Source organism: Chinchilla lanigera, unplaced genomic scaffold (assembly GCF_000276665.1).
Source record: "Chinchilla lanigera isolate Chin_1 unplaced genomic scaffold, ChiLan1.0 scaffold00087, whole genome shotgun sequence".
NCBI lineage: Eukaryota > Metazoa > Chordata > Mammalia > Rodentia > Chinchillidae > Chinchilla > Chinchilla lanigera.
The window spans coordinates 8,223,625-8,249,143 of record NW_004955488.1 but is presented as its reverse complement, the minus strand read 5'-3'; the positions used below and the strand labels follow the sequence as shown (position 1 = coordinate 8,249,143).

The 25,519-nt window shown below is 40.5% G+C and overlaps 1 protein-coding gene across 3 annotated transcripts in view; it reads right to left on the bottom strand.

Annotated features, from left to right (window-relative positions):
- Positions 1–8,429: 8,429 nt before the first annotated feature.
- Col12a1 (collagen, type XII, alpha 1) overlaps positions 8,430–25,519 on the bottom strand; it is a 111,899-nt gene continuing 94,809 nt past the window's right edge. For 2 of the 3 annotated variants that reach the window (XM_005404484.2, XM_013504417.1), the window contains 11 exons: positions 25,205–25,300; positions 24,616–24,669; positions 24,243–24,296; positions 19,990–20,043; positions 18,324–18,395; positions 15,246–15,281; positions 14,963–15,029; positions 13,502–13,690; positions 12,528–12,596; positions 11,534–11,704; positions 8,430–9,392 (listed from right to left, as the gene is read on the bottom strand). In XM_005404484.2, the coding sequence (XP_005404541.1) occupies positions 9,253–9,392; positions 11,534–11,704; positions 12,528–12,596; positions 13,502–13,690; positions 14,963–15,029; positions 15,246–15,281; positions 18,324–18,395; positions 19,990–20,043; positions 24,243–24,296; positions 24,616–24,669; positions 25,205–25,300 (1,002 nt within the window). In that variant the 3' untranslated portion in view covers positions 8,430–9,252. Of the gene's footprint in view, positions 9,393–10,169; positions 10,587–11,533; positions 11,705–12,527; positions 12,597–13,501; positions 13,691–14,962; positions 15,030–15,245; positions 15,282–18,323; positions 18,396–19,989; positions 20,044–24,242; positions 24,297–24,615; positions 24,670–25,204; positions 25,301–25,519 lie in introns of those variants that run through there. The other variant, XM_013504416.1, reaches the window with a different exon arrangement.

Here is a 25,519-nt window from a genome sequence, read left to right as displayed (position 1 = left end):
GAAAATAACAAAATAAATTAAAATTCTTTTATTTCATTTCTTTAAAAATATGCATGACAGAGCCAGGCATGGTGATGCTCGCCTGTAAACCCAGCACTGGAGAAGCTGAAGCAGGAGGATCGTTGCAAGTTCGAGACCAGCCTGGGCTACAAAGTGAGCTCAAGGCCAGCCTGAACTGCATAGCGAGACCTCATCTCAAAACGACTAAATAAATAAATAAATAAATAAGTAAATAAAAATAAAAGTATGCACAGAAAATATCTTATAACAATTCAAAGTTTTCTTTTTTTATTTTTTTTTTTTTTATTTTTTGGTTTTTCTCCGGTACTGGGAACTGAACTCACGACCTTGCGCTTGCCAGGCAGGCGCTTTGCCGCTGAGCTAAATCCCCAGCCCCCCAAAGTTTTCTTAATATCTACTTTACTTTTGTGGTGATTGCATTTTTCATACCATTTTGAACATAAGTTGAGAAACTAAGAAAGTTTGAAAATAAGCAAAATAACTTTCTTAAGGAAATTTAGAGTCAAAAGGGATATGTAGAAGACAAAAATGTGGAAATCATCTTTTTATTTGGGCTCCACTCAAACAAACTGATGCAAAGCAGCATATTTTAGTAACTTTTGCATTGAGAATGCTGAAGAGCAGCAGGCTGAACTGATAAATATCTTACAGCTGCTTTAACTTGGCTGTCCTGGGAAATGTTCTTGTTAAAGGTATTTCCCATTTGGCATACTTGGCTTTCTCCTATTTGGAGATAACTTTAGCTATAATCAAAAGCTCCAGTGACTGACAACGGTTCCCACCAGTACCTCTCTCAACAGAGCCAATTTTAAAACAAGCTCCATTATCTCACCATCCTGCCAGATGTTAGCTGGGGTGTGGCTTAGACAGGTGAACTGTTTTTTAGGAAGGAAGATAAAACATCCTTTCTTCTCCGTGGCTTCTCCGGAAGACCTCTGGCTTTTTTCATTAACAGCTCAATGAAGTTTTGAAGTATTCTGTCTGTATTATTTCCCAGGTCGCTACCAAGAAAAACAGACGGTGAAAATTTTCCTATACTGTGTCCAGCCCCGCCCCCAGCTCATCTTTGTCCACACTCCCTTCAATTCACAAGCACAGGATAATCCCATTAAAAGAAGCACAAGTACATAGACGCCCAAAGCAAGGAATAATGGTGCCTTCCTGTCTTTAAGGCTCATAGTCAGAGTAGAACCCCCCCAGGGGTCCACTCTTGGGCTCTACAGCAAAATGGATATGAAAAGTCCAGTCACACTTGAATGACTCAGTTTCCTTTCTCACAGCATTTTGATGAGTTTTGAATTGAACCTAGTTTATCAGGGAGAAGAGTTTCTTTCACCTGAAATTACTCATTCAACCTAAATGCCAGCACCGTGATGGATACTAGGTATCCTACGCATACAAGAATGAAAAAAATAAATGTGGTGTCTGTCCTCAAAGAAGTTTTCCACCTAGCAAGGAAGACGACATTGAGTATAAATTTGCTAGTATGATAAAAGAGGTCAAAGGAAAAGAAGTAGTACTAATGTACAAGGCAGGGATCTTGAACTTTGCAAGCAACAGTAAAAGCATCTCATAAGAAGCAATGTTACTGCAGTAAATTAAAGGATGCGTAAAACTTGACTAGATGAAGCTGTAAAGTCTCCAGGATAAAGAAGCTACACTTGTGAACATGGGGTTAGGACAAGGTAGGACAGGAAGTGTGCTACAGTCAGAAAAATCATTCAAAAATATAAGTGAGGTATCATGATATCAAAAAATAGGAAGCCTCAAATCTTAATGAGATCTGAGTCTTCCTAGGGTTCCTCAACCAGACACCACTGAAAGATTTTAAAGAATGTGGTGACATGATAAAATTTGTATTCTTTTGGGAGATTGAACACCAGGCATTTGCACCGAGCTACTCCTCCTTTTTTTAATGAGACAGGGTCTCACTAAGTCTCTAACTTGCAGGATGGGCTCCAACTTGGAATCCTCCTGCCTCAGCCACCCAAAGTATTAGGATTATAAGTGTGTGCCACCATGCCTACTGACATTCTTGATTATCAATTTCTGGCTATGTAGTACGGAGAGGAAGTAAGGGATTTCATTTGGCTCACATTAAATTTGAAATGCCTGCAAAAGATCCAACTGGAACCGTAACAAGGTAGTTAGGCATATACGCACAAAAGTTCAGAAGAACGTAGTGGGCAGAAATGTAGTTGTCTGTCAACGTAAGGATGATATCAAATGTAAAAAGAAAAGAGGTGTAAAAGTTTTCACCTCCTGGCTGATCATGTGACTCATCTAGCAAACATATTCCTGGGCCTCCATCTCTAAGAAGCTCTAGATTGTAGCTTGGCTCCTTAGCTATACTTTATGGCACCTCAAGAGCTTTAGAAAATCTTCACCATCAGTCCTCACCCCGATCTGATTAACCGGATTTTATGAGGATGAAATTCAGATATAAATATTTTATAAAATGTGGTTCCAGGTGATTCCAGTGCACAGGGAAGGTGGAGCTCTGCCATTCTGAGGATGTAGTTAGCAATCTGTATAACCACAAAAGCATCCCCATTATACAGTTACCGAACAGATAGAACCTCACGCATCCGGGATCCTTCACTCAGGGCTTCACTTAGAGAAGCATTTACTGACCACTTCTCAATTAGCACATATACTACACATACTTAGCGTCTTTCTCCTGCTCTACTTTATTCCCTGCATAGCTCGTATTGCCCTCACACCATACACGTTTTTCCTTTCCGTGTATAGTTGTTTTCTTCCCATTCGGAAACCACAATCCTTGTAAGGAAAGAGATCTTGGCTGTGTGTCACCATCTAAACATCAGTTAGCTGTTGATGAGTGCTTAATCCTTCCTTGTGGAAGAAAGGCATGAAAAGGGAATGAGAGCTTAAGGAGTAGAGATGTTCTTTTTTGAAAACAAGAAGGAAAGACAGATACAGACGCAGGTTATTTTGAAGCCAGATATAGAAAGGTAAAGTTCTAATTCAGTTTATTGCTCCTATGTGAAATACCCACTTCCATGGGAAGTAGCACAAAATCATGTGATCAGGATGAGGTACAAGGTTGGAGTTTCAAATTTTAAGAAGTATTTGAGAAAAGCTCTGGGGTATAGTGGACAACATGGTCAGATTACTGAGTTGTGTTGACAGGCGAGTTCAAGCTTGTCATCGCAGATTTACACACACAAGTCATCCTGAGGAATGATTTCCTTTCACTGAGCTCAGTTTCCAGAGAGAGCCATGGAAATCACAAGCATGGTGCTTAAGATATAGGTATGATAGAAGGATAATAAAGAAAGGAATTTGGTTTATTTAGATAACATGGTACTAAATGGAACCTTTTTCTCTTGATTCAAAACCAGCAAATAGTTATAAATATGAAAGCAAACAGCCCACATCCTAAAGAAATCCACAAACGGTGTTGGCACAGGACTGCTAAGAGTTGGCACAGGACTGCTAAGAATTGGAAGAATACTTGGCTCCTTCACCGCTACCTCACCCCCACCTAGAGTGTATTTGCAAAAGATGGAGAATAAAGAAGAATCTACTGAATCAGGTAATCATTATCGTAGGGCAGAGTTGTACTTTTACCTTTCATTGAAGAAAGAGCACTTTAAACCCTCACCTATATGATTCATGTCAGGGTGTTCTCAGGGAACCATTCTCACAAACCAAGAGAGGCTTACAAGATGGACATGCCATTCCGTGGGTGAACATCTATGACACAAGAGACCTGAGACTGGCTGACATAATGTACAGACCTATGTGTAGAATCAAGAGGATGAACAGGACCCAGGAGGCAAAAAGAAAGGACACTGATGGGATGTAGCTCTTTCATTTGACTTCACAAAGGACCTCTGAGCTTCTAGTGGTCAAATGGATATTTGGAAGGCAGCCAGACTTGGATCATCTTCCTGGACTCCCTCCTATAAGGACCTCCTATAAGGAACGAGGCCCTTGGCAACAAGTAGTTGTGATGTATTCCAAGGAAGCAAACCTGAGTGGAGAATGAGAGGGATCATTTTGGAAAGAAATGGAAGTGGGCAGAGCTCCTGCGCGCCTCTGAGAACCATGCACAGACACCTGAGGGAGGAGAAGCATCAGGCGCCTGCCCTTTGAAATCGCTGACACCTGAGAGGAATCCAGTACACAGGTTACATAAAGACATTGTTGGTTTCCCTTTGCTTGGTCCTCTCCCCCTACCTAAACCCTGGTGATGCATAAGTGAAAAAGCTGATAGGCCACTTCCGTATCCCACATCCCCAAGTGTAAGTTTTGGCTTTAAGATAAAAAGAAAATAAATCCTGTATCAGAATTGAAAATAAAATTTTCACATGGATTAAATTGGATTGAACTGAATTGGACTGCAGAGTTCATGTTTGAAATGACTCCCCCCTCCTCCTCCAAAATGGGATCAGTCTGCTGAATGATAAAAAATAGAAAAAATATTCATAGAACACACCTAAAGATGGTGGCTAAAGAAAAATAAAACTAGTGTTATATTCCCTTGGAATTAAAGCTGTCCAATAAATGGTATGTTGCTATAGCAAGGATTCTAAGGATGCCAAGGAAAAAGTAAAGACAGGGAGAGGTTGATGGGCAGGAAGGACAGACAGTTCTCTGCATTTGGTACCATGATGAAGCCACAGAAGAGCTGCAGAGGAGCCCTTGAGCAGAAGAGCTGGAGCCCAGAAAGGGTGGAGTGTCTTAATGATTGATTTCCTAGAGGCAGTTCATAATAAACTAAGTTAAATCCACAGAGAGACTGAGCTGCCGAGGCTGAGTAAAAGAGAGTGTGTAGAGATAAGGTCAAGCAACTGAGACGGTGAATGTATTCCACTAACATGGGTGTGGAAGTCTCCCTGGAAGATGAGAGCTAGTAGGATGGGGAAAAGCGCTAAGATGCAAACACTCAATATTGTACCGAATGGACGGGTGTCCTGAGTTGACAGCCACAACATAAACAGGCCATCACCATGGAGACTTAGGCATAAGCTGCCAATGAGAAAGGCTTTTTCTAGAAGAAGGGAGGGTCGCTGGTCTGCAAACACTGACACAAAGGGAGGAAGATGCACCCTCACATGCCTGCTTCCTCTAGGAGGTTATAGCAGGCTGTGCTACATGTTCAGAGACTTACTAGGAAGTGCAGGGTTGTTTCCTGAAGAGGCTGAGGATTTGAGGAGCTGGGGGAGTTTGTTAACAATTGCATAATTGGCCAGGCTTGCATTTTAGTCAAATCACTTCAGGACTGTCCCAAGACTTTCCTGAGGGAAGTCAAGTGTACAGGGAGGGAGATCGTTTAGGTGGGTGTTGATTATTTGATCATAACAAGAAATCTTAAGGGTCTGACACTGAGTAGTACTAACAAGATTATTCAGATATAGATAGGAGCGCATGACTGATTAGATGTGAGAAGCGAAAGAAGAAATAGTTTACAATGACTCTCAAGTTTCTAGCCTGGGTAACATGATTGATAGCAGTGGAAGGGGTGAAAAATCAAATGCAGGAAGAGATACAATCTGATTTGGACATTTTGTCAAGAACTAAAGACCCGAGTTGATTTTCAGTTGGCATTTTCCTCCTTCCATGGTAAGAGGGTAGCTGATTTTAATTGGGCTCATGGCCAGGTAAAATAAAGAACATTTCTCATTTTCTTTTATAGCTAGATGTGGCCAAATAGCTAAGTTCTGGCTAATGATATATGGCATAAATTGTTTGCAACTTCCAGGAAGTATGTATAAAAAGAAGGATGTTTTCTTTATCCCTTATGGAAGATGGATATACTAACCACAGTTATTTTTAGCTATCATGTACCTTAAGTTTAACTTGGCCATGAAAACCATAAAAAGCAGAGCAGAAAGTCAGAAAGTCTTTCCCCTTCTCAAATATGGGAAGTAAAGAAATTACTTATTTTGTGGCTTTCTGTAATAGCTAATAAATACAAGATATGTTAAGTTTAATGTTTGTGGAACTCTGGGGAGGGACCTACAGTCAGGTACCGATATGAAACTAGGCGAGATATCAGGGTTGGAGATGGAAACTATAAGTCATTCTCCAAAATCAAGAGCATGGGATTTTTCTCCCCAAAGCTTTCACCCAAAAGTTTTCCAAAGCTTGAGGTTAATAAATATTTGTTTGGACAGACATTCACCTCTAAATCATAAGAGAACAATAGACATCAATATTATTTTATTTCTAAAAGACTGACTTTTGAAATAAAACATTTACAAAGATTCTCACTGGCTAGTCTTTATAAGGTACTTAAACCACACGAGAATTATATCTATAAAACCAAATGAGGACAAATCTGATGTGTCAATTACAGTATATTGATATAATGGACAGTAAATATTTCAGAAAAAATATTTGTACAGAATGTAAGTTTGAGAAAGTGTACAGGCAACATAATCCCGCCTAGACTCCAAACTGAACTGTAACATATTTGAGAAAATATGCACGCAACCTCCTTACACTTGCTAACATATTAGTCATTAATTCTATTGTACAAAATATTCTATAAATGTCCTCAGAAATTAGGGTCTAGGCAGATGTTATTTGTAAATCTTGACCTTCCCCAATAAACAGACCACATTAGAAGTTCCTGCCTCCTCCCACATCATTTCAGGTTGTTTTCTCAAAAGTAAGAGACTTTCTTTCAAATAAAAATTATATATAATAAATTTCTTATAATGATTCCAAGTTAAAAGAGCTAGAGAAGGTGCTCCATGTTGTACTGTATTCCCCTCAGAGAAAATTTAAATAAATAAACGAGCATCTGCATGTTTGATTTCTGGGATTTTTATCATGAGTGTTTGAAGCAAGACTATCTGGCCTCTTCTCCCCATAGTTTAGTTAGCATGTGCTCTTCACTCAAGGATTGCAAAGATAATTTTAATATTTGACTCATAAAACACAATTAAGAAGGGAATATACAAAAATAAAAATTGTAATATGTATTGTAACTAGTAATGAATTTCTGCTTACTCCTGGTTAGGAACTCCTTGGCCCCTCCTCCCCTCTCCCGGCTCAGCTAGGAGGTAGTTAATTAGTGCACCCCAAACATCAGTGACCAAACCCACATCTGCCCAGTAATTTCTTTGTGCCTCAGACCCATGAGACACTGGGACCTCACATCTGTAGCTTCCTGATACAGGGGTTCTCATGGAGGTACAAATTAGAATGACTGATCTGAAAACAATAATATGCAGTATAAGAACCACTACTGAACTCCTGCCATCTTGTAGGGAGAGCTTTGCATTATTTCCAATGTTTTTTTCTATTACTTGTTTCTATTACTTGTCTTTTGCTTGTTTGATCAACCTTATGTTCTTACATCTGGTGGACTGAGCAACTTCGTTGAAGATAACAGTATGTAACGTAGCAACCACTGTTAATTCCTATCATTTTGTTTTGAGGTCATGTATCATGTTTGTTATTTTTGCATTGTTTTGATTTTGTCTTGTTATTTTGTTATTTTTTTAATTTTTAAAATAAAAAAGTTAAAGAAAAAAAAAGAAAGAAACCCACATCAATCAGGCACTAATAAAAATAACTGAGGGAACTTTCAGGTTTGAAGCTCCTGCCCAGAGAAAGTGCCTCGGGAGGACAGGGGAGCATCTAGTGATAAACTAGGTCAGGAGGCGCAAGACTCAGTTTTAATCTTGATCTGACACTTTTCCTTCTCCCTGCGCATAGCCAGCATTAGACCAGCTAACATCGGTGGTCTCGGAGGTCTCTTCCAGCTTTAAAGGAGCAAGTGTTGAGAACAATGTCAACCAACTGTGAGGTCAACAATGTGACCGAAGCTCCTACCTGGGATACATTCATGTATCATTTGTACTTTTATCTTGGCCCCAGGGACTATTTAATTCAGATATTTAGCTCTGTGGGAAATTTCTGCCAGTCCTATTCTCTCTTCCATTGATGATGAGTCTTTCAAACCAACATTTAGACTGTTTGCTTTGATGTTTGGACTTGTATTACATTTGTAAGTGGGAAAAGGAAGGTACTGCTAAATGCAAAATTTTCCATGAAGAAATTTTCCTTTGTGCGATGCAACTTGCCATTGGGCAGAGTATAGTATAGGAAAGTAATTAGATGCATACAAAACCATGTGAATTTTTAGAGACTTTTTGGTTGTTTGGGGTTGCCAAGGATACACAGTTGTTTTCCACCAACCCACACATCCTTTATGCTCCTAATAAAGCTTCTGGAGTCTGCGGGGCTTTTTCAGGCTCTTTCTACTCTCTTCCTATGACTTCACCATATCATTAAAGATCTAAAGTTCTTTAGCATAATTTAACAGTATTAGAAAGATCTGTAACCGTATCCAAGGATATGAATGTGTTTGTTGTAACAACCGCCTGGGTAGTCCAAAAGGCCTTTCAAGCAAAAAACACACCATGTCAAATTTTCAGTAGTTTTATTGAAAAATGCCTCTTTTGTTTCAGAAATAAATAATATAAGGCAGTGAAATTCACAATCTGCAGTTAAAATATAAAAGCAGCAATTCTATGTTCATAGTCTTGCAAACATTTTCCAACTGCTTTTGATAACTAAGAAACATTATGTTCTGGGGGGAAAGAGTTCATACTAAATATACAACACAAACATGCAATTCCATCTCTGCAGAATCATCTGCAATTTGGCATAAATGTTAGTGTGTCTAAAACAAGGCGATGTAAGGAGATATGGAATTGTATCCAGTTGATACAATAACTTCAGCTACATGGCTTTAGGTCTGTGGTTATCCAGGGAGATGCATGAGAAGGTTTTAGGCAGTAAAATGTAACAGAAGAGAGAAGGGGAAGATGAGAAGTTGACGCTGCTGCTGCTTCTCTCCTATGTGAGTTTAGGAGGGAATTAACTTGAATTGTGGAATAACTCGTTGCAGATAACTACTGGAAAGATAATCTGCTCTCTGGAAGTGCAGAGTGTTGGGTTGTGCTGGGTCCCAGGACCTAATGTTTAACCCAAGCGCTTCGCTGAAGCCACCCCACAGGGCACCTTCTCTCTGAGTAGCTTTAGTGAGCAGAGCATTGGGCAAGCGTGTGGAGGCTGAGGCAGGGATGCCTGCGGGCTGTGTGCTGTGAGTTGGGAAACTGCAGATGCAATGCGCTCTGCAGTCAGAAAGGTACCCGTGGGTGAAGCAACGCTGAAGAAACATCACAGAAAAGTGGCACACTGCTCTCTCTACCCTGAACGCGACCCCCGACCTCCCTGCCCTGCTCAGGCCCACCCGGGACCCAGACGCGGCTCTGCGGGCTCATCGGCGCCGTAGTCGTCCTCGTAGTCTGCAGTTCGTTCGGACTCCACCGGTGGGACAAACGGCTGGCGCTCGGGCAGGTAGCCCTCTGGCACGAATGGCTCTGTGCGACCAACAGCAGGGTTACGGGCACAATCAGTATGAGGGGGACAGGGCCCAGCCCCAGCCCCTCACCCTGGGGAGGAAGCCCGGCTCAACCCACGACCACAGACAGATGACAGTGCTCTGGTCATGTCTCTTTGCAGAGAAAACCCGGTGATCGAATAATGAAATGGAACTTTTTAAAGAAACCTTCAGAGATCCAGCAGTAAATACAATCATTGCACAAAATACCTGGGAAGGGGCAGAGACTGGGCCAAAGACCTGCAAAGGCAGAGAGCCAAGGCGGGGTGTTCACACATCCCCTCTAGCCACAGACCAACTTGGGAAGAGGAGGAGGAGGAGGAGGAGGAAGAGGCGGAGGTGAGGAGTTTTCTGGGCTCCTGAGAACTGAAGTCTGGAGTTGGGGAGCAACTGTCACCAGGTGACCTACAGTACATGACATTTCCTGTGGCCTCCCTCACAGACTGAGTCACAGCTAGTGGGTGAAGGACACCAGGGACTACAGCAAAAAAGGGGGGAAAGGGATGGTTTTAAACTTTTGTTTGAAAATGGTGGTCATAAAACCCAAAGGAGAGTACACATACGGAAAAATAAAAGAAAACAAAACACTGAAAGTCACAAGCCCTGAATCAGCAACAGCACAGCGCTCAGAAGCAAAGGCAGGAAGAGGTGCCGCCGGGTGTTATTCCGGCACAGAGCTCGCAGCCAGCAGCTTGGATGCAGAAGCTTCAGAGAACTGTTAAGTAATTTTAGTGGACAGGATCACATACAAACCATGTACAAGCCACATTAGTTTATTATTTACATACGACACCTCTCTTTAACCAGGTTAACTGCATTTCTTAAAATGCCATCGTCTCCTCTGCTGGTTAGTAGTTTTATTATGCACCTCTTTCACAAGGGAAGCTCTTCATGGCTTTGTGTTTGAACTTTTTTTTTAAAAAAATATATGTTTTCTGCATTATTGCTGCAATGCATCAAACTGACACCACTGTTTTGGTCTCCTTCAAGTTAGTACAAAGAATGTCCACCCTCCTTTATGATGTCGACCCGGCTCCTTAACCATATCTGTGGTGAGATTTCCAGACAGACTCATTTTCTAATAAGCACGTGCGCAAAACATCTCAGAAACAGGATTTTCATGTATTCAAACTGTAAGCAGCACTGGCGACTTAGAAAATTTGTTAGCCGGAACCTGAAACAGGTCAAAGATGATAGGTTTTTAAAAGTTGAATTACTATGCAAAAAATATATACACACCCATCTACGTATATAATGGTTAAAGTATAATAGACCTATATATCCATATATTTTCATTTATTCACACATGCCATAAGACAGTGGTGATTTCAATTTATTTTGGAAAGAACTGAATTGTAATTTTGCAAATGGGGTGCATATGAAATATACAGTAAGATGCACTATGACTTTGGGTTGTAGGTGTACACATAAATATATAGATATATAGATATTTAGATATTCAGCTATTCATGCACTACTTGCTAGTAGCAAACCATATCAAATAGCAGTATCATTTTTTAAATTGGCAAGATGCTTGAGGATGCACTAATGAAAAAGTCACTGTTGACCATAGCATCACTGACTGACAGCCCCACCCACATCTCTCTGGTCTTCATAACCCCCAAAGTCAGGCAAAGAGACTTCTGTCCTCTATAAACACCAAGTAGTAGAATTTCATTAACAACCCTTTAGAAAGAATTCAGTCTCAGATTTTATAAATATTAATTCCATGGACAATGAATTTTTCATTTGCCTGCACTATGTTATTAGTTTATTTATTCTGGACATTCTATAATTGTATTTGACAAATCCCTGTTCCTTTCAGATATATATACAAAAAAGTTAATTGGTAATATTCCTTGAACTCCCAGGGAAAAAAAGAAGAGATTTATGATGTGATTTGATAAATGTAGAAATACAGAAGAGAAAATACTGTAATTATTTAAATCCGAACAGTGAAATAGTGTTTTATGCCTTAGAAGGTAGATAGCACTATTAATATATAAACAAAATTCAAAACTGAAAGAGTTGATATCTTCCAGAAATCCTTAAATTAATCTTCCTACATTTCCATAAAGGTTCTTCAGCTGGCTTTGGGTTCCTACAGTGTCAACAACGTACCTGGATAGCCTTGCCCGTTGTATGGTATGCTGGCACACTGGGACGAGTCACAGTATCCAGGAGGACCCGGGGGTCCTCGGATACCTGAGTTTCCAGGACGACCAGGTGGCCCAGGAGGACCTCTTGAACCTGTGGACCCTGGTGGACCTGTTCTGGATTCTCCTTGAGCACCTGGTGTGGAGTTAAAACAATTTCTCCTGGTTAAATGCACTTCATGAGGCAGTCAGCAACATTTGCTAGGGCACTGCGCCATAGCAAGACTAGACTATTCACAATTGCACAAAATTATTTCCTTAGGAAATCCCTAATCTACATGTCAAGAAGTTCTGTGATTTGCTCCCATGTCACAGAAATAGGAGGCTCTAAAAACCTCAGTTCCCGTGAGACTGCCATGAAGACACGTGGGTGTCTTTCCCATCCCCAGACTATATGAAGAGAGCAGTGTTATTTCTGCATCAAGTGATGCTTAGTTATGATTAATATAAATGTAAAGATTTAACTATTGGACTGACCTTGGTGGCAACGGTTCTCACAGACCTTACAATAAATAAAAAAATTTGTTTTCAACCTAACACAGTGCATAAAAACATGGAAAATTGTTATTTCTTTGCAAAATTTTACAAAAGAAGCCATAAAGGAAATCTTGAAATGTATCAAGACTTTTAATATGTATTTTTTCAGCCTACTAGCCCCATATTGAAATCTACTAGAAGAAGAATGTATCCATCCTTAAAGCATTATGAAGCCAAATAAAACACATAGAAATTCCCTAAAAACAAAAATAGCAACCCTCTCCCACTAATGCTCACATATTAAAGTTACAGTAAGCACCTAACAGAACACGTTCATTTTTTGAACAAAAGGAACTTAAAAATAATCTACTGCAAACATACCGTAATGGTATGCACACCCCAAACTAGCCAGATGAAGTTGTCGCTCTCTTGGGACTAATGTTGTCTTACTATTTTACCTGTTTCATGACTGGCAAACCTACCTGGGGGACCAGGCAGCCCTCGAGGTCCTGGGGAGCCTGTGCCCCTTTCACCCTTCTCTCCTGGCAAGCCTAAGGAAGGGCAAGAAAAAAAAGCACAGGGCAAGATTATTTGCAAACACGCAGCTTGTGTCTGAAATGATAAGACTCAATACGAGTAAGTCCTTTGCTTAGTGAGAGCAGAGACTAATTTTTCACAGAAGTTCACTCTTCAAGCCAAGTTCTCTCTAGACATTTGTGTAATTCCAGATTCATGGCCAAGAAACAACTCTGGCTACAAGTCAGGGGGAAATTATTTGAAGGAAACGAATGTCTAATATATTTTAAATAGTAATGAAGAACAGAAATCTGGGCTAAATAGTTATAGCATATGAAAAACAATCTTAAAGGGACCTTGTCTTTAGTATCTCTGCTTGTAAGGCATGCAAACCATCAAAATTATGGAAATATCTAAGTTTTGTCTTAAATATTAACTACTCCTTTGAGCAAGGTGCCCTCCAGAGTCCCAGACCATCCAGAACGAGAAAATTTTATCTTTCTCTTTTCCTTCAATTGCACTTGTCTACCATGGAATTAGTCAAATAAACATACAAGGCCCACACCAGTCCCTGAGTAAAGGAACAGAAAGATTCTGGGTCTGAAACTCCAGGGATGCTTACGTGAATTCCATTTCTGTTCAACTCTTGCCATAATCACAGCAAGATTTTAGTGCCTGCTTTAGTTTGGCAAGATTCACTATTTCTCTCTAACAAGAAAAAAAAAAAAAAAAAAACAGAAAATGGCAACATCTTTACTGAGATCTGAGAACAGCACCCTGATTGCTAAGATCCAGGCCTCTCTCACGTAGAGTCAGGTTGATGCACAAGTGCGTCTTTGGAGACTGTCCAAACGAGACTAGGGAAAGTTATTACCCGACCCAGGCCCTACGCTTGCAGGCTTCTCCCTTTATCTCTGTGTTAGCAACCACAAATGCCCACCTCGTTCCCCAGGAGGCCCCTGCATCCCTGGCGTGCCCGGGAAGCCCGGTCGCCCCCCAGGCCCTGGTTCTCCTCTGGATCCCACGCTGCCAGGTGGCCCCGGAGGACCTGGTGGGCCTGGCTGGTTGCGGTTGGAGTGGTAATCATTTGGAATCTGATTCAGCATCTGATTGAATCTGTTCATCTGACCTGCAAATAGAAATGAGGCTTGTGAGTTGGAAGTTGGACAGGGAGGGCTTGGGGAGTGAAGTCACTTTCCCTTAGTGTCTAGTGAAACCCATCTATATTCCTTTTCCCTGCAGGAAACATTCTGTGATTAGCATCCCCAAAATAAAGGAAGACACTCCAGTTACAAATGACTGGATCCCTGATAAACAATCAGTTCCCCCAAAACTACAAGCCTAATAATGAGTATCAAAGAGCTGCTGAAGTTTAAGGAGTCTCTGAGATCATTTTAAGGCACACCAAATAATGTGGCTCAAAACAGAACTTTTTAAATTAAGAAACTATATCATTTTTTTATGTACCTAAGGCAATAATAATCAGGTTTCCATGCAAATTGGAATCACCCGTGGGTATGCTGGAAAATACACATCTCTGGGGCCCATCTCCAAACACAATGACTCATCAGCTTCAGGGCGTGGCCTACAAACACATTCCTAACGAACAACAGGTGTGATTTTAAGACAAGTGTTCCTCTGGACCACACTTTGGGAAACACTGCTTAAAACTGCTTCAAGCCCTGAGTGTGAGGCTTGCACTCAGTCTGCAGGCACTGAGCGTTATTTTTAATAAGCCTCATGGAGTAAGAAGAATCTATGAAAACTAAGGAGCAAAAAGGTCTCTGCCGAAGTTAACTTTCGAGGACCAAATTAATTAGGGTGGTTCTCCTTTTGTTGCATCTTAAAACAAATTAAAGGCCATAACCTGAAGGACCCAAGGTCTTAGCACTTAAAAAGTTTGCTGCCTCCAGCTACACCCTGATGAAACTCACTACAACTCCTAAGCTGAGCATCTTTGGTGCAGATAACAATATGTAATATAACAACCACTGTGAATTCCTATCATCGTGTTTCAAAATCCGGTATCTTTTTTCTATTGTTTTTGTGTTGTTTTGTTTTTGTCTTCATCATTGTTATTTTGTTATTAGTTTTTTTTTCCTCTTTAAAAAAATCCTAATAAGGCAACTGAAACTCCATTTTAAAGTATGATTTTGTATGGTGTTGAATGTAGAAATAACAGGCCATTATATTGCCTTAGGTTATTATTTTACCTCAGTGACAATCTTGAAACTATCATTAGCTTTGCAGAATCAGATAAAAAAAAAACAACAACAGTGTACAAACAAGTGTTCACCAAGAATAAAATGCAAACATAAACCTTAAAACTGTATGAGTCAAACTCTGTGTTTCCTTACAATTAGCTTAAAAACCACTTGTGTCAAAAGAAAGGAAACTTTACCATTTATCAGTTGTTCGCAGACCTGTCTTGCCACTGCTCGCATCATGTTCTGGGAAGCAATGTCTCCCTGGGTAATTAAACCGAGAGAATTGTCAGCACATTACTTCAATTGCTTCAGACTGCCGGGACTATAGCTCAGTGGCATAAGCACCTGCCTGGCAAGTGCAAGGTCCTGAGTTCAATTCCCGGTACCAAAAAAAAAAAAAAAAAGATTCCTTATCTCTTCAGACTTCAATATTTAACACAAAAAATAAATATCAGTCAGATTTTAAGAAATACATACCCTGTCGCCTTTTTCTCCTTTTAATCCAGATGGGCCCTGAAATACAGGAATTTCATGTGTCATAAACTGAACAGCATGATCTACAGCAGCCCTGTTGTCTAAAGAACTAGCAAAATGACATGTCACTTTTATGTCCGTTTTACTCACACTTTGCTTTTCTCTTAAAAGAAATCTACCCTCCCCAGTTCTCAGAGGAACACATGCCCTCCAAAACACTGCTCAGATGTGAATTGGAGAATCCACTACAGGAAAAGTTATGCACCATGTGTATGTCTTGTAATGCCGCGCGGAATGCAGGGCTTCGGCCAAGATACAAATGAAGATTAAACCTGTACCATCATGCTTCACAAGCTCAGGCTGTTTAGCTCATCTGGTTATCACAGGGTATCCAGGAAGTTCATCTTCAGTCAGCTCCGCTAAGAGCCAATGGGCTTTGGTCAGCCCCCTTGCTGAACATATGTCTCTAACTTCTTCCAGGAGTCTTTGTGCACCAGGTGGAAAAGAAACCAGGTGGCCCCCTTACTGCATAACTCAACCCAAATGGCATCACACCCAAACACACCCTTGTCTCTGCTCAGTCACAGGCATCTCACTGGCCGTGGCAGATCTTGGGGAAAGGTTTTCTTAAGTGCAGGAAGTTGTTGTCTTTCAGGCTGCCAACTGAAGGAACACCCTAACCACTGACAAATCTGATGTTCAGATAGTAGGTCCAAGCAAACCACCTCTTACCATCTCCATGGAAACCACTGTGATCAAAACCAAGACTCTTACCTTAACCATTCTAGTGTCCTGCTTCCCATTTTGCCCCTCCATAGTTATTCTTTTTAAGACAAGGTCTCACTATGTAGTTCAAGCTGGCCTTGAACTTACTATGTAGGTTAGGCTGGTCTTGAACTCATGGCGATCCTCCTGTCTCAGCTTCCCAAGTGCTGGGATTATAGGTGTGCACCACCACACCTGGCCACTCTATAGTTATCCACACAGAATCCAGAATGAATTTTTTAGGGAGAAAATTAGATCATGCCATTCCTGTGGCCCAGCAAGTTTCCTATCCCACTTAGAATAAAGTAAAAATTCCTTCTCATGGGTCAGATTGTCCACTGGGTCACCTGTGACCTCATCCTTTCTCCTTCTCCCTGAGTCCCCATCTCTTCAGGTGGCCATGCTTCCTGGATGTTCATCCTCCAAGCTCGCTCCTTTTTTTTTTGTCTTTTCTTATTTTAAAGAAAATAGTACAAAAAAAGAACAATAGCAGAATACAAACAAGACTATATGTCTGGGTGTAGATTTATTTTGGTTATGATTAATTGGAGTTCTATATGCTTCACTTATGTGAACTCCTACAATCTTGTCAAGTGAAACTCTGTATTATCTCTAATGTTTTATCTGATAATTATTTTCTTATTCTTTTTAACGGTTTGAACAATCTTCCATTCTTACATCTGGTCATCTGAGCAATGTAGTTCAAGGTAACTCTGTGTAATATAGCAACCACTGTTAATTCCTATCATTTTGTCTTGAGACCCTGTGTCACTTTAAATGTTCTTGTTTTGGTTTGTTTATGTTTGTGATGCAGGTATGCCGCTATTGTTCTTTTTTATTTTCTCACTTACTACTCTCTTTAAAATAAAATTTAAAAAATACACAACACGAAAAAGTACACACAAAAAAAGCAAGGACATTAAAAATGATACAAGGTTTCACACAGGGCATTAAGTCATGCTGTTCCCTCTGCCTCAACACCCTTCACAAGATCTAAGTGCTTGCTCCGTCCCTCATCCCAGTGGCATTTCTCAGACAGGTCCCCCACCTACTCCTAGGGTGTCTGCAACAGCTAGTTTTTCACCACAACACTGGAAAGCCCTGTGCTGCATCTCGTTTCTTCCAACCACCTATCACCTATCACCCTGAAGGTCTGTTATTCACCAACATTGTGCTCATTTTTGTCCCGCTCCACAACCCCTGTGAAGGCAAAGGCTTGTCCTGTTTACTGCTCCACACCAAAGTACAGCTATCCTAAGAAAAACTTGACTTTACTGTTCTCTTGCCAAAAGCATTAGATGCTTGGTAAAAACATGAACATTATTTAATTTGGAGATTTTTGCAAGTTGCAGGGATTTTTTTTTTGACATTTGCTGCTTTTTTGACATTTTTCTAATATATTTAACTTCTGGATACTCTGCAGTTGCCCTTTTGTGTGTGGTTTGTGGAAGTTATTTTTATTGCCAGTGTTTTGAGATCATGTTTGAAGTAAAAGCTGCAGATGCTGCTTTCAGGCATCTAGCAGCATCAACTGTAAGAATCTTAGGCAAAATAAATACATACAAATAAGGTAAAGCATGTAAAAGGATATAGGGCCCAATAATCATTACAAATACTTCTGGACATTTTAGAAACTGTAAATTGAGTTTTGGAGATACTAATTTGAAAACCTGATATGTACAATGCTATCTCAATTTTAAACCAAAATATCTGAGTAAAAGATATTTAAATTGGGTATAAATTGGAGGAGGACTGTTTTTAACAAGTTAAATGACCAACTAAAGTTAATTAATCCTTTTTTAAAAAGTGCTGGGAATTAAACCAAGAGACACACTAGGCAACAGTATGCCTCTGAGCTACAACCCAGCCCAGTAAATCCTTTGATTCTGGGATTAATGTTAACTAAGGAGAAAAGAACAGATGCTTGCAATTCAAGAATGGAAGCATCCCACATTATCGTTGTAAGCTTTCCGGTCTTACACAGCATGCCACTTCTAAGTAAAAAGAATCATTCTGTTGATCCATCTCCGAAGCACTGTTTGTACACCGCAGAAATACTTGTTTTGGATCATAATCCCATTCCAGTTTTTAAAGCACTCAATGACCATCATTTTCACTGCAGAATATTATAGTAACCCAGAGAGAAAAACTCTAGAACTGGTACCAACCCAAATCTGTAGAATTAGGACAGGCTTAGCAAATGCTTCAAACACACATAGAGCAGGTACTACCTACACATGCCTCAGCCCCGAGGTTCTCTTTTACTTCTATGCATAAGGAAAGGAAAGCAGACAGACAAACAAGTTGTCCACTTACTGGTCGGCCGTGATCTCCAGGCTTTCCTGGTTTCCCACTTGGTCCTGTGACGCCTGGAGAGCCAGGGCTTCCCTACAACACAGGTCAACAGAGGAAATGTTATAACCAAGAGGTAATCCTGCCACAGTAAGCTAAGTAACTGTAGCCAGGTTAAAAAGCTTTTAAAGGAAACAACATACAATTACACATTAAGGGAAAAGTAAAACCAAATTTTAAGGTAACTCAAAGGGGAAAAAAAAAATCTTGAAAATTCCAGTTCAATTTTTATGGACTGTGCAGTTCCAAAATACATTTTGAGGCCAGTTGAACAGTACTTGCGCATTTATCACCAGTTTCACAACTCACAGACTCTCATCCCAGTACATTGATTACAAAATGAATCTGCAGAGAACAATTCCTATTTTGTAGAATGTTTCTACTTCAAAGCCAGAAAACTCTCCTAAAGCCAGAAAATGAACTGTGCTAAGTTAGCATAGTGGAGGCCTCCTTCCCTTTGTCTTCTGGGAATTTTGCTTGCAACCTAGAAATTCCTTTTTTCCTTAGGCACTTCTCCCTACTTCTATTCTCTGCTATCACATCTGTATCTGCATTTATGACCTCACCAAACCAAAGAATTTCTCTCTGTTGCTTGCACTACAACTTCCAGACACTTTAATCATATTTTCAGTAGAGTGTTTGTGATATATAATATCCAGTACATCATGTTTTAATGCTAAATTTTGCTTACATGGAATCATCAGATTTTGTAAAACAGTACTTGATTCCACTGGCCATGCAAATTTTAAGCTCTATAGTAGATACTTAAGATGAAAGTTTAGGGGCTGGGCGTTTAGCTCAGCCACACAGCGCCTGCCTGGCAAGCGCGACATTGTGAGTTCGATTCTCAGTGCCGGAAAAAAACAAAACAACAAAAAAAAACAAAAATGAAAGTTTACTATGCATTTAAACCACCCTCACCTGAAAATATGGATATTAAGCATAAATGATAAAGGTATTCTAACATATGTCCTCAAATCTTAATATACTACCATACACACATGGAGAGTATCCATCACCTCAAACGATGCCAGTTGCACAGTCACTAGCTTCAGTAATTTCCCCACAAATCTTAATTAGAAGACTCTTTCTTTTAGTGTGGATAAAACTTACTTCCTCAGAATGACTGATGGCAGCTCACTAATTAGTGTCCTTGACATTCAAATAGTATAGCCTTGGGGCTGGGGATTTAGCTCAGCGGCAAAGCGCCTGCCTGGCAAGCGCAACGTCGTGAGTTCGGTTCCCGGTACCGGAGAAAAACCAAAAACCAAAAAAAAAAAAAAACCAAATAGCATAGCCTCGGAGTCTCAAACTTCTTGAGGAGGAGGCAGCCACAGAGGTCACTTGATATGAGGCACTCATTATCCAGTGGCTAAATAAGCTTGGGATTTTTTTTTTAAATATAATTTGATTAAACGCAAAGGCGGTATTTTGACACATCTGTTTTTTTTTTTTTTTTTTTTAGCACACTTGGATTTAGCAAAATGAAAACTAACGCCTCTCTTGACATTGTTACCCACCCCCATGAAATGTGCCTCAAATCAAGTTCCTTGGCATTTCTCTTCCAAGATGGAATCATAAGGTAAGAGTTTGGGGCACAGGAGAACAACACAAGACATTCAGTTCTTACCGGTGGCCCAGGGGGGCCCCTGGGGCCCATTGTACCATCTTTTCCAGTGAAGCCCTATTGTAAAAATAAAATTGATTACAGATGAGGAGGGCAGTGATCAAATAAAAAGATGCTCAACAAGTCACTAAGGGTGAAAAGGATAGTAAGAAGCAGCTGGCCCAATTTGTTGTCAGAAAGCTAAGTTTTCAACACAAAGACATACACAGCCCCCCTCAAAAAAAAATCACTCCAATTTGCCTTACCCCTTTTTTAAGTAACTAATTTGTATGCTCATTCATTTGTGTATTGATAGATAAAACTCTTTCAAAAGCCAACCTAATCTTCTCTGAAGAAGGCATTTCCTTTCATGAAGATGCTCATTTTTTGCTTTTGCAAGAGTATGAAGGAGTTAACAGTGGTTGTTAAATTACATGTTGTTATCTTCAATGAAGTTGCTCAGATTACCGGATGTAAGAATACAAGATTGATCAAATATTAAAAAGAATAAAAAAAAATTAAAAACGTAAAATTTTTTAAAAAAGAGTATGAAGGAGGCTAAGAAGAGACTGATCCTTTCTACCAAGAAGTCATCCAAAGTGGTCCAGGAAGAGTCAGAGTGGGGTGACGGGAATGCTAAGAAAAGCATGTGTATTGGACAAGATGCAGGAAAGGCATGCTTAGAGAACCCTTTTCTTCATTTCCGGAGCAGCTGTGAGACAGCACAGGCAGAGCAGTTTGTCTCCATTCTCGGGAATGCGTCTCCTCCCCAAAGAGAAGTAAGGCTGCCTTACCTGCTCGCTACCCAAAGAGAAGGCAGCTTGGTCCTCAGGATGAGCAGTTCAACCTCCCAGCTGCTTTTCCCTCCTCATCTTACATAAAAGCCCAGGGCTGCATCTGCACCCCTCAGGGAGAGAACAGAGCAGTCCCCACCAGCAGACTCTCTGGCCCCTGCACAAGCTTTCTCTGTAGCTTTTCTTCCCCTCTTGGTGCACAGTGCCAAAGGCCCTCTGCCTGCAGGGAGTCACCCGCTACCAAGTTAGCTTTCATGCCAACTGCAGGGCTCTGAAATCCAGTCTAGGATTCCTGAGTCAGGTCATTGTTTATGGTTGTTGCATTACTCAAACAAGATTTTTTTGCTCATTTTCTGCAGAGAAAGAGAGTGACCATTTCACCCATATGCTTGGATGCTAGCCAAGAGCAGGATTATGTGAATTCCTGCCTAGTATCTACATTGCTTAGTGGTCCACTAGTTTTACCGTAGAAGTTTAAATTAGTTCCTTAAAATCTGTTAGAAATTTTCCACTACCCCTACACTAAAAAAAATCTTTTCAGAAATGTATAGGGAAAGATTTCAGACTGTTTTCTGAAAGATCTAGGCCTGCTTAACAAAAAACAGATCCCAAGTCCATCTGCTATAGCATCAACATTGCTCTGAGAGCCACTTCAGGAGAGGAATGCCCAGAAGTGCTGCTTGGAAATTGTGAATGGCGTTTCTTCCATCTAAATTTCTCCAACTGCTACACAGTACACTTCTCTTCATTTTTTTTTTAGATAAGTCTCATATTTCTGAATCATCTTCCTCCAGTCACCCAAGGAAATTCCTGAGCAGCCATTTGCCTTTAAAAGAAACATGTCTAACTTGAGAAAAGGAGGATTTTATTCTGTGTCCTTAGGAGGTCCCTTCAACCCTGCCAACCTTTGTGCTATAAGTTATTTATTTTATTCATTTGTTTGAGCCCAGGAATGGAACTCAGGACCTCATGCTTCCTAGGCAGGGGCTGTGCCACCGAGCTACATTCCTGGCCCAGTGCTACAACTGAAATGGAGTATTCTTTTCTTCTCCCCAAACTGCCAGGAGAGCCGTGTCCTGTGTGAGGGCGCCCGAAGCAGGCGATCGCTTTTGTACATGTGCAGATGGTTCCAAGTGTGGTTCTGTTTTTACTTTCAAACAGCCCCAAACCAGTGCCTCACTTTGAAACCCCTGTGTGCTGAAGACAACCCAAGTGCCCTGCCCCAGCCTGCAGGTATGGTGACGCACCACCTTTCCTCACAACGCTCCTAGACCTTTCTTCTCACTTTCACCTTTGATCTCACGTTCTTTATTTTTCCAACTGAGACCGCCATTCCCTAAGCCTCAAATCTGTGTCCCGCAAGCTGTGGACCTCCTTCTAGGGTTCATGGTGGTTCACTAAGCAGTAGGAGAGGCCCTGGCTCTGCGGGAAAGGAGAGAACGCAGTCTCTTCCCCTTTATGCTGAGAGACGTGGGTGGCCTTGCCATAGAATTAAACACAGATTAGAGTCTGAGAGAAGAAAAGCACAGGCCCTCCCAATTCTCCTTCTCCAGGGACGTAGGGGCCATGGTGACAGCTGCCTGGGTGCTGCTTCTGAAGGACTGTGTTGCACACAGGGGTGTGACAGGCACCGCCAGCCTTGGGTCAGCCCAACATCGCTTCTGGGATGTAGTATTTTTAGTACCACTCCTTCATTCTCACTGTTGCCTTTTATTGTAAAGCCAAAAAATTTTTTAAAAGATAAACTCGAGGCTTTTGTAGGTAACTGGATACAACCAGAGACCGTACTCATAAGTGAAATAAATCGGGCCCACATGTGTAAACATCACATTGTCTCCCTGGTGTAAGAACCTGAAAGAGTAAATAAAACCCCAAATGTAGAGATAATAAGAAAGGGAAAGAAAATGCTCAAAGGAAGGAACAATTGGGATGAGGGAAAGAAGAAAAAGAAAGTACTAAGGCATTTTATATATTATGGATTGGTGGCATAACTATACTGTTGGTGTCTGATGGTTTGTTGAGGGGAACAGTTAATGTTTAAAAGTTTTTTTAAAATATTTTGATCAATTTTGCATGTTTGTATCTGGTAACCTGAGCAACTTATGTGATGACAACAATTTGCAGTGTAATATCCATTGGTGAATTCCTACAATCCTGCCTAGAGACACTATGTATTATCTCTAATGTTCTTTTCAATTATTATCTTCTTATTCCTTTTAATGATCTGATCAGTCTTTTATTCTTACATCTGGTAATCTGAGCAACTTCGTTGAAGATAGCAATGTATAATATAACAACCGTTGTTAATGTCTATCATTTGGTTTGAAACCCTGTACCATTTTTAATGTCCTTGGTCTGTGTTGTCTGTATTTTGCTATTGTTCTTTTTGTGGTACTATTTTCTTTAAAATAAAAAAATAAGAAAAACTTAAGTACCATTCACAACAGAATAAAAATGTCTAGGTCAGTACTACCTCCAGGTTCCAGATCGGAGAATGTAATTGCTCAGTGACTTTTCCCTCTCCATCCCCTACTTCTAAGCTCAAAAGGAGCCATAGGAGTGAATAAAATTTACTGGCCTTTCATCCACTGTTTCTTATTATCCAGAAAAATCTTTCATTCCTCTGAATGACTTCCTCTCTGCCTATGCTCTCTTGGAGATGTTGAGATTAACAAATCAACATGTTTAATGACAGTTCTTATGGCTCTGGCATCTGCAGACACTGTCCCTACTCATGTTGTAATAGAATTGGTCAAAATACAAGTTAATCTTAGACTATTGTCTCAACCATGAGATGCTATAAGGCCTTTAGTTTTGTTTGTTTTGTTTTCTTTTCTGTCAAGTAGTTCTGAAAGGTCTAGGCTATTCTTACGGAAGCCTCATGATCTCTGTGGAATCAAATGTTTCCATAACACTGATGAACAGAATGCAGAGGTCAGAGGAACTGAGCTTCTTATTCTCTTGTCCAGAAGAGATGGGGTTCTCCTAAATCAAGGAGAGCAGCCACAGCTGGACAGAGAACCTCCCAAACACCAGCTTTTACCCATCACCAAGGTCTTAGGAATTCGAAGGGGATTCTTAGAGAGAATGCCCAAACTTTGTAGAAAATGTCCTGGAAGGCAAGGATATTCTCCCAGTACATAAAATCTACCTCAGCATAAAGATTTTAATTTAAGGATTTAAAAGAATTTGCCGTATTTCCAAACTCTTTCTAATCAACTAAAACTCCTTTCTGGACTTCTTTTTTTTGAATCTAGTAAAAATTTGTAAGTGTCCCCAGTTAAAATTTTGCTTAGATCTCCAGCAATTTGTTTCATAGAGCTCGAGATGGATCTGATATTGGATATCCTACTAACACTATTTTTGTGGCCTTCCACAGCGTATATGAACTCCATGTGAACTGGATTATGGAGGGTTCTTAATTAATAGGCAACAGTGTAATATCATTTCCAATATTGCTATATCCTGCCCTAGAGAACTTACTCTGTCTCCTGGAGGTCCCATTGGTCCTGGTGGGCCAGGTAATCCTGGGGTTCCCTACACAGAAAGAAACAAATAAGAGGAATGCTCTAATATATTGCCTATGCATGAAAGAATTCCAGCTGTTCTCCAAAATGTTTATTTTAATAAAATTCAAGAGACTCTGAGAAGAAACCGGAAACCAGAGCCATGCACTATGCCCAGCATACAGATATTTGGTTAACACACAGCTATGACCTGATAGACTAAGACCAGGTATGAAACAGAAAAGACACACAGTACATCTCCAGGCTCTGCTCTGCTGCTGCACCCTGGTTCACCTTCGAAGCAGCTCAGAGACAACTTTCAAACAACACATGACTGGTCAACAACTCACCGTCCGGCCTGGGAGACCTGGCTCACCGGCATCACCCTTCATTCCCTGGCGACCCTGGAGGAAGCAATGGGAAGGCAGTACTCAGACACTTAATCTCAGCATGGAGATAAAGTACAAAGGGGAGAGATATCACTCATGATGGTCCTATCACTTCACAGATCCAATGGAAGGCTCACAGAAGTGGACAGGAGAGAACTTCTGCAGGTAGATGAATAGGCCATTTTGGGGACTGATGCTCATTTTTTAAGCTACAAATGTTGCATGACAATTGCCACTTACGATGTTATGGGATAATTTTATGTAACTGTGGGATAATATACCTTCTTTGAAACTTTAGCATAGTTTAACACAAGAGATAAATGCATTACTTATAAGAACATTTCTAAAAGGTCAAGTAAGTTGCAATAATCATTTCTACACAGCTACATATTATTATATATGATTCACATTTCTAAAATTACCATCATCATAGGACATCATCTCTGTGACTAAACTTGGTGAATTCTCTGTGAAAATATTTGTGCTTGGCAAAATATAGAAAACATTCCAGTTAAACTCAATTCCAATTTAGTAGAGTCTTTGTGCTTACTTGTTCTCCGGGAATAGAGAGCCCATTGGGTCCCTGGGGCCCCGGAGGACCCTGGGGGCCTGGAGGACCTGTATCTCCACGGGGACCAGGAGGCCCCTATAAAAACACAAGAAAAAGACAATTATAAGGGGAGTGAAGCCCTTAGTGCAAACAGTCAGTCATAATTATGATTTCATAATTCTAGGACTTATTCTATCATCTTCCCAAAGGTTTTAGACACCTATACATCTGTGGAATCATTTATTCATGTCACTCTTTCCTACTCTGTATTATTCATTAAAAGAACAACCAGAAAGTACAACAAGCTCACAAGAG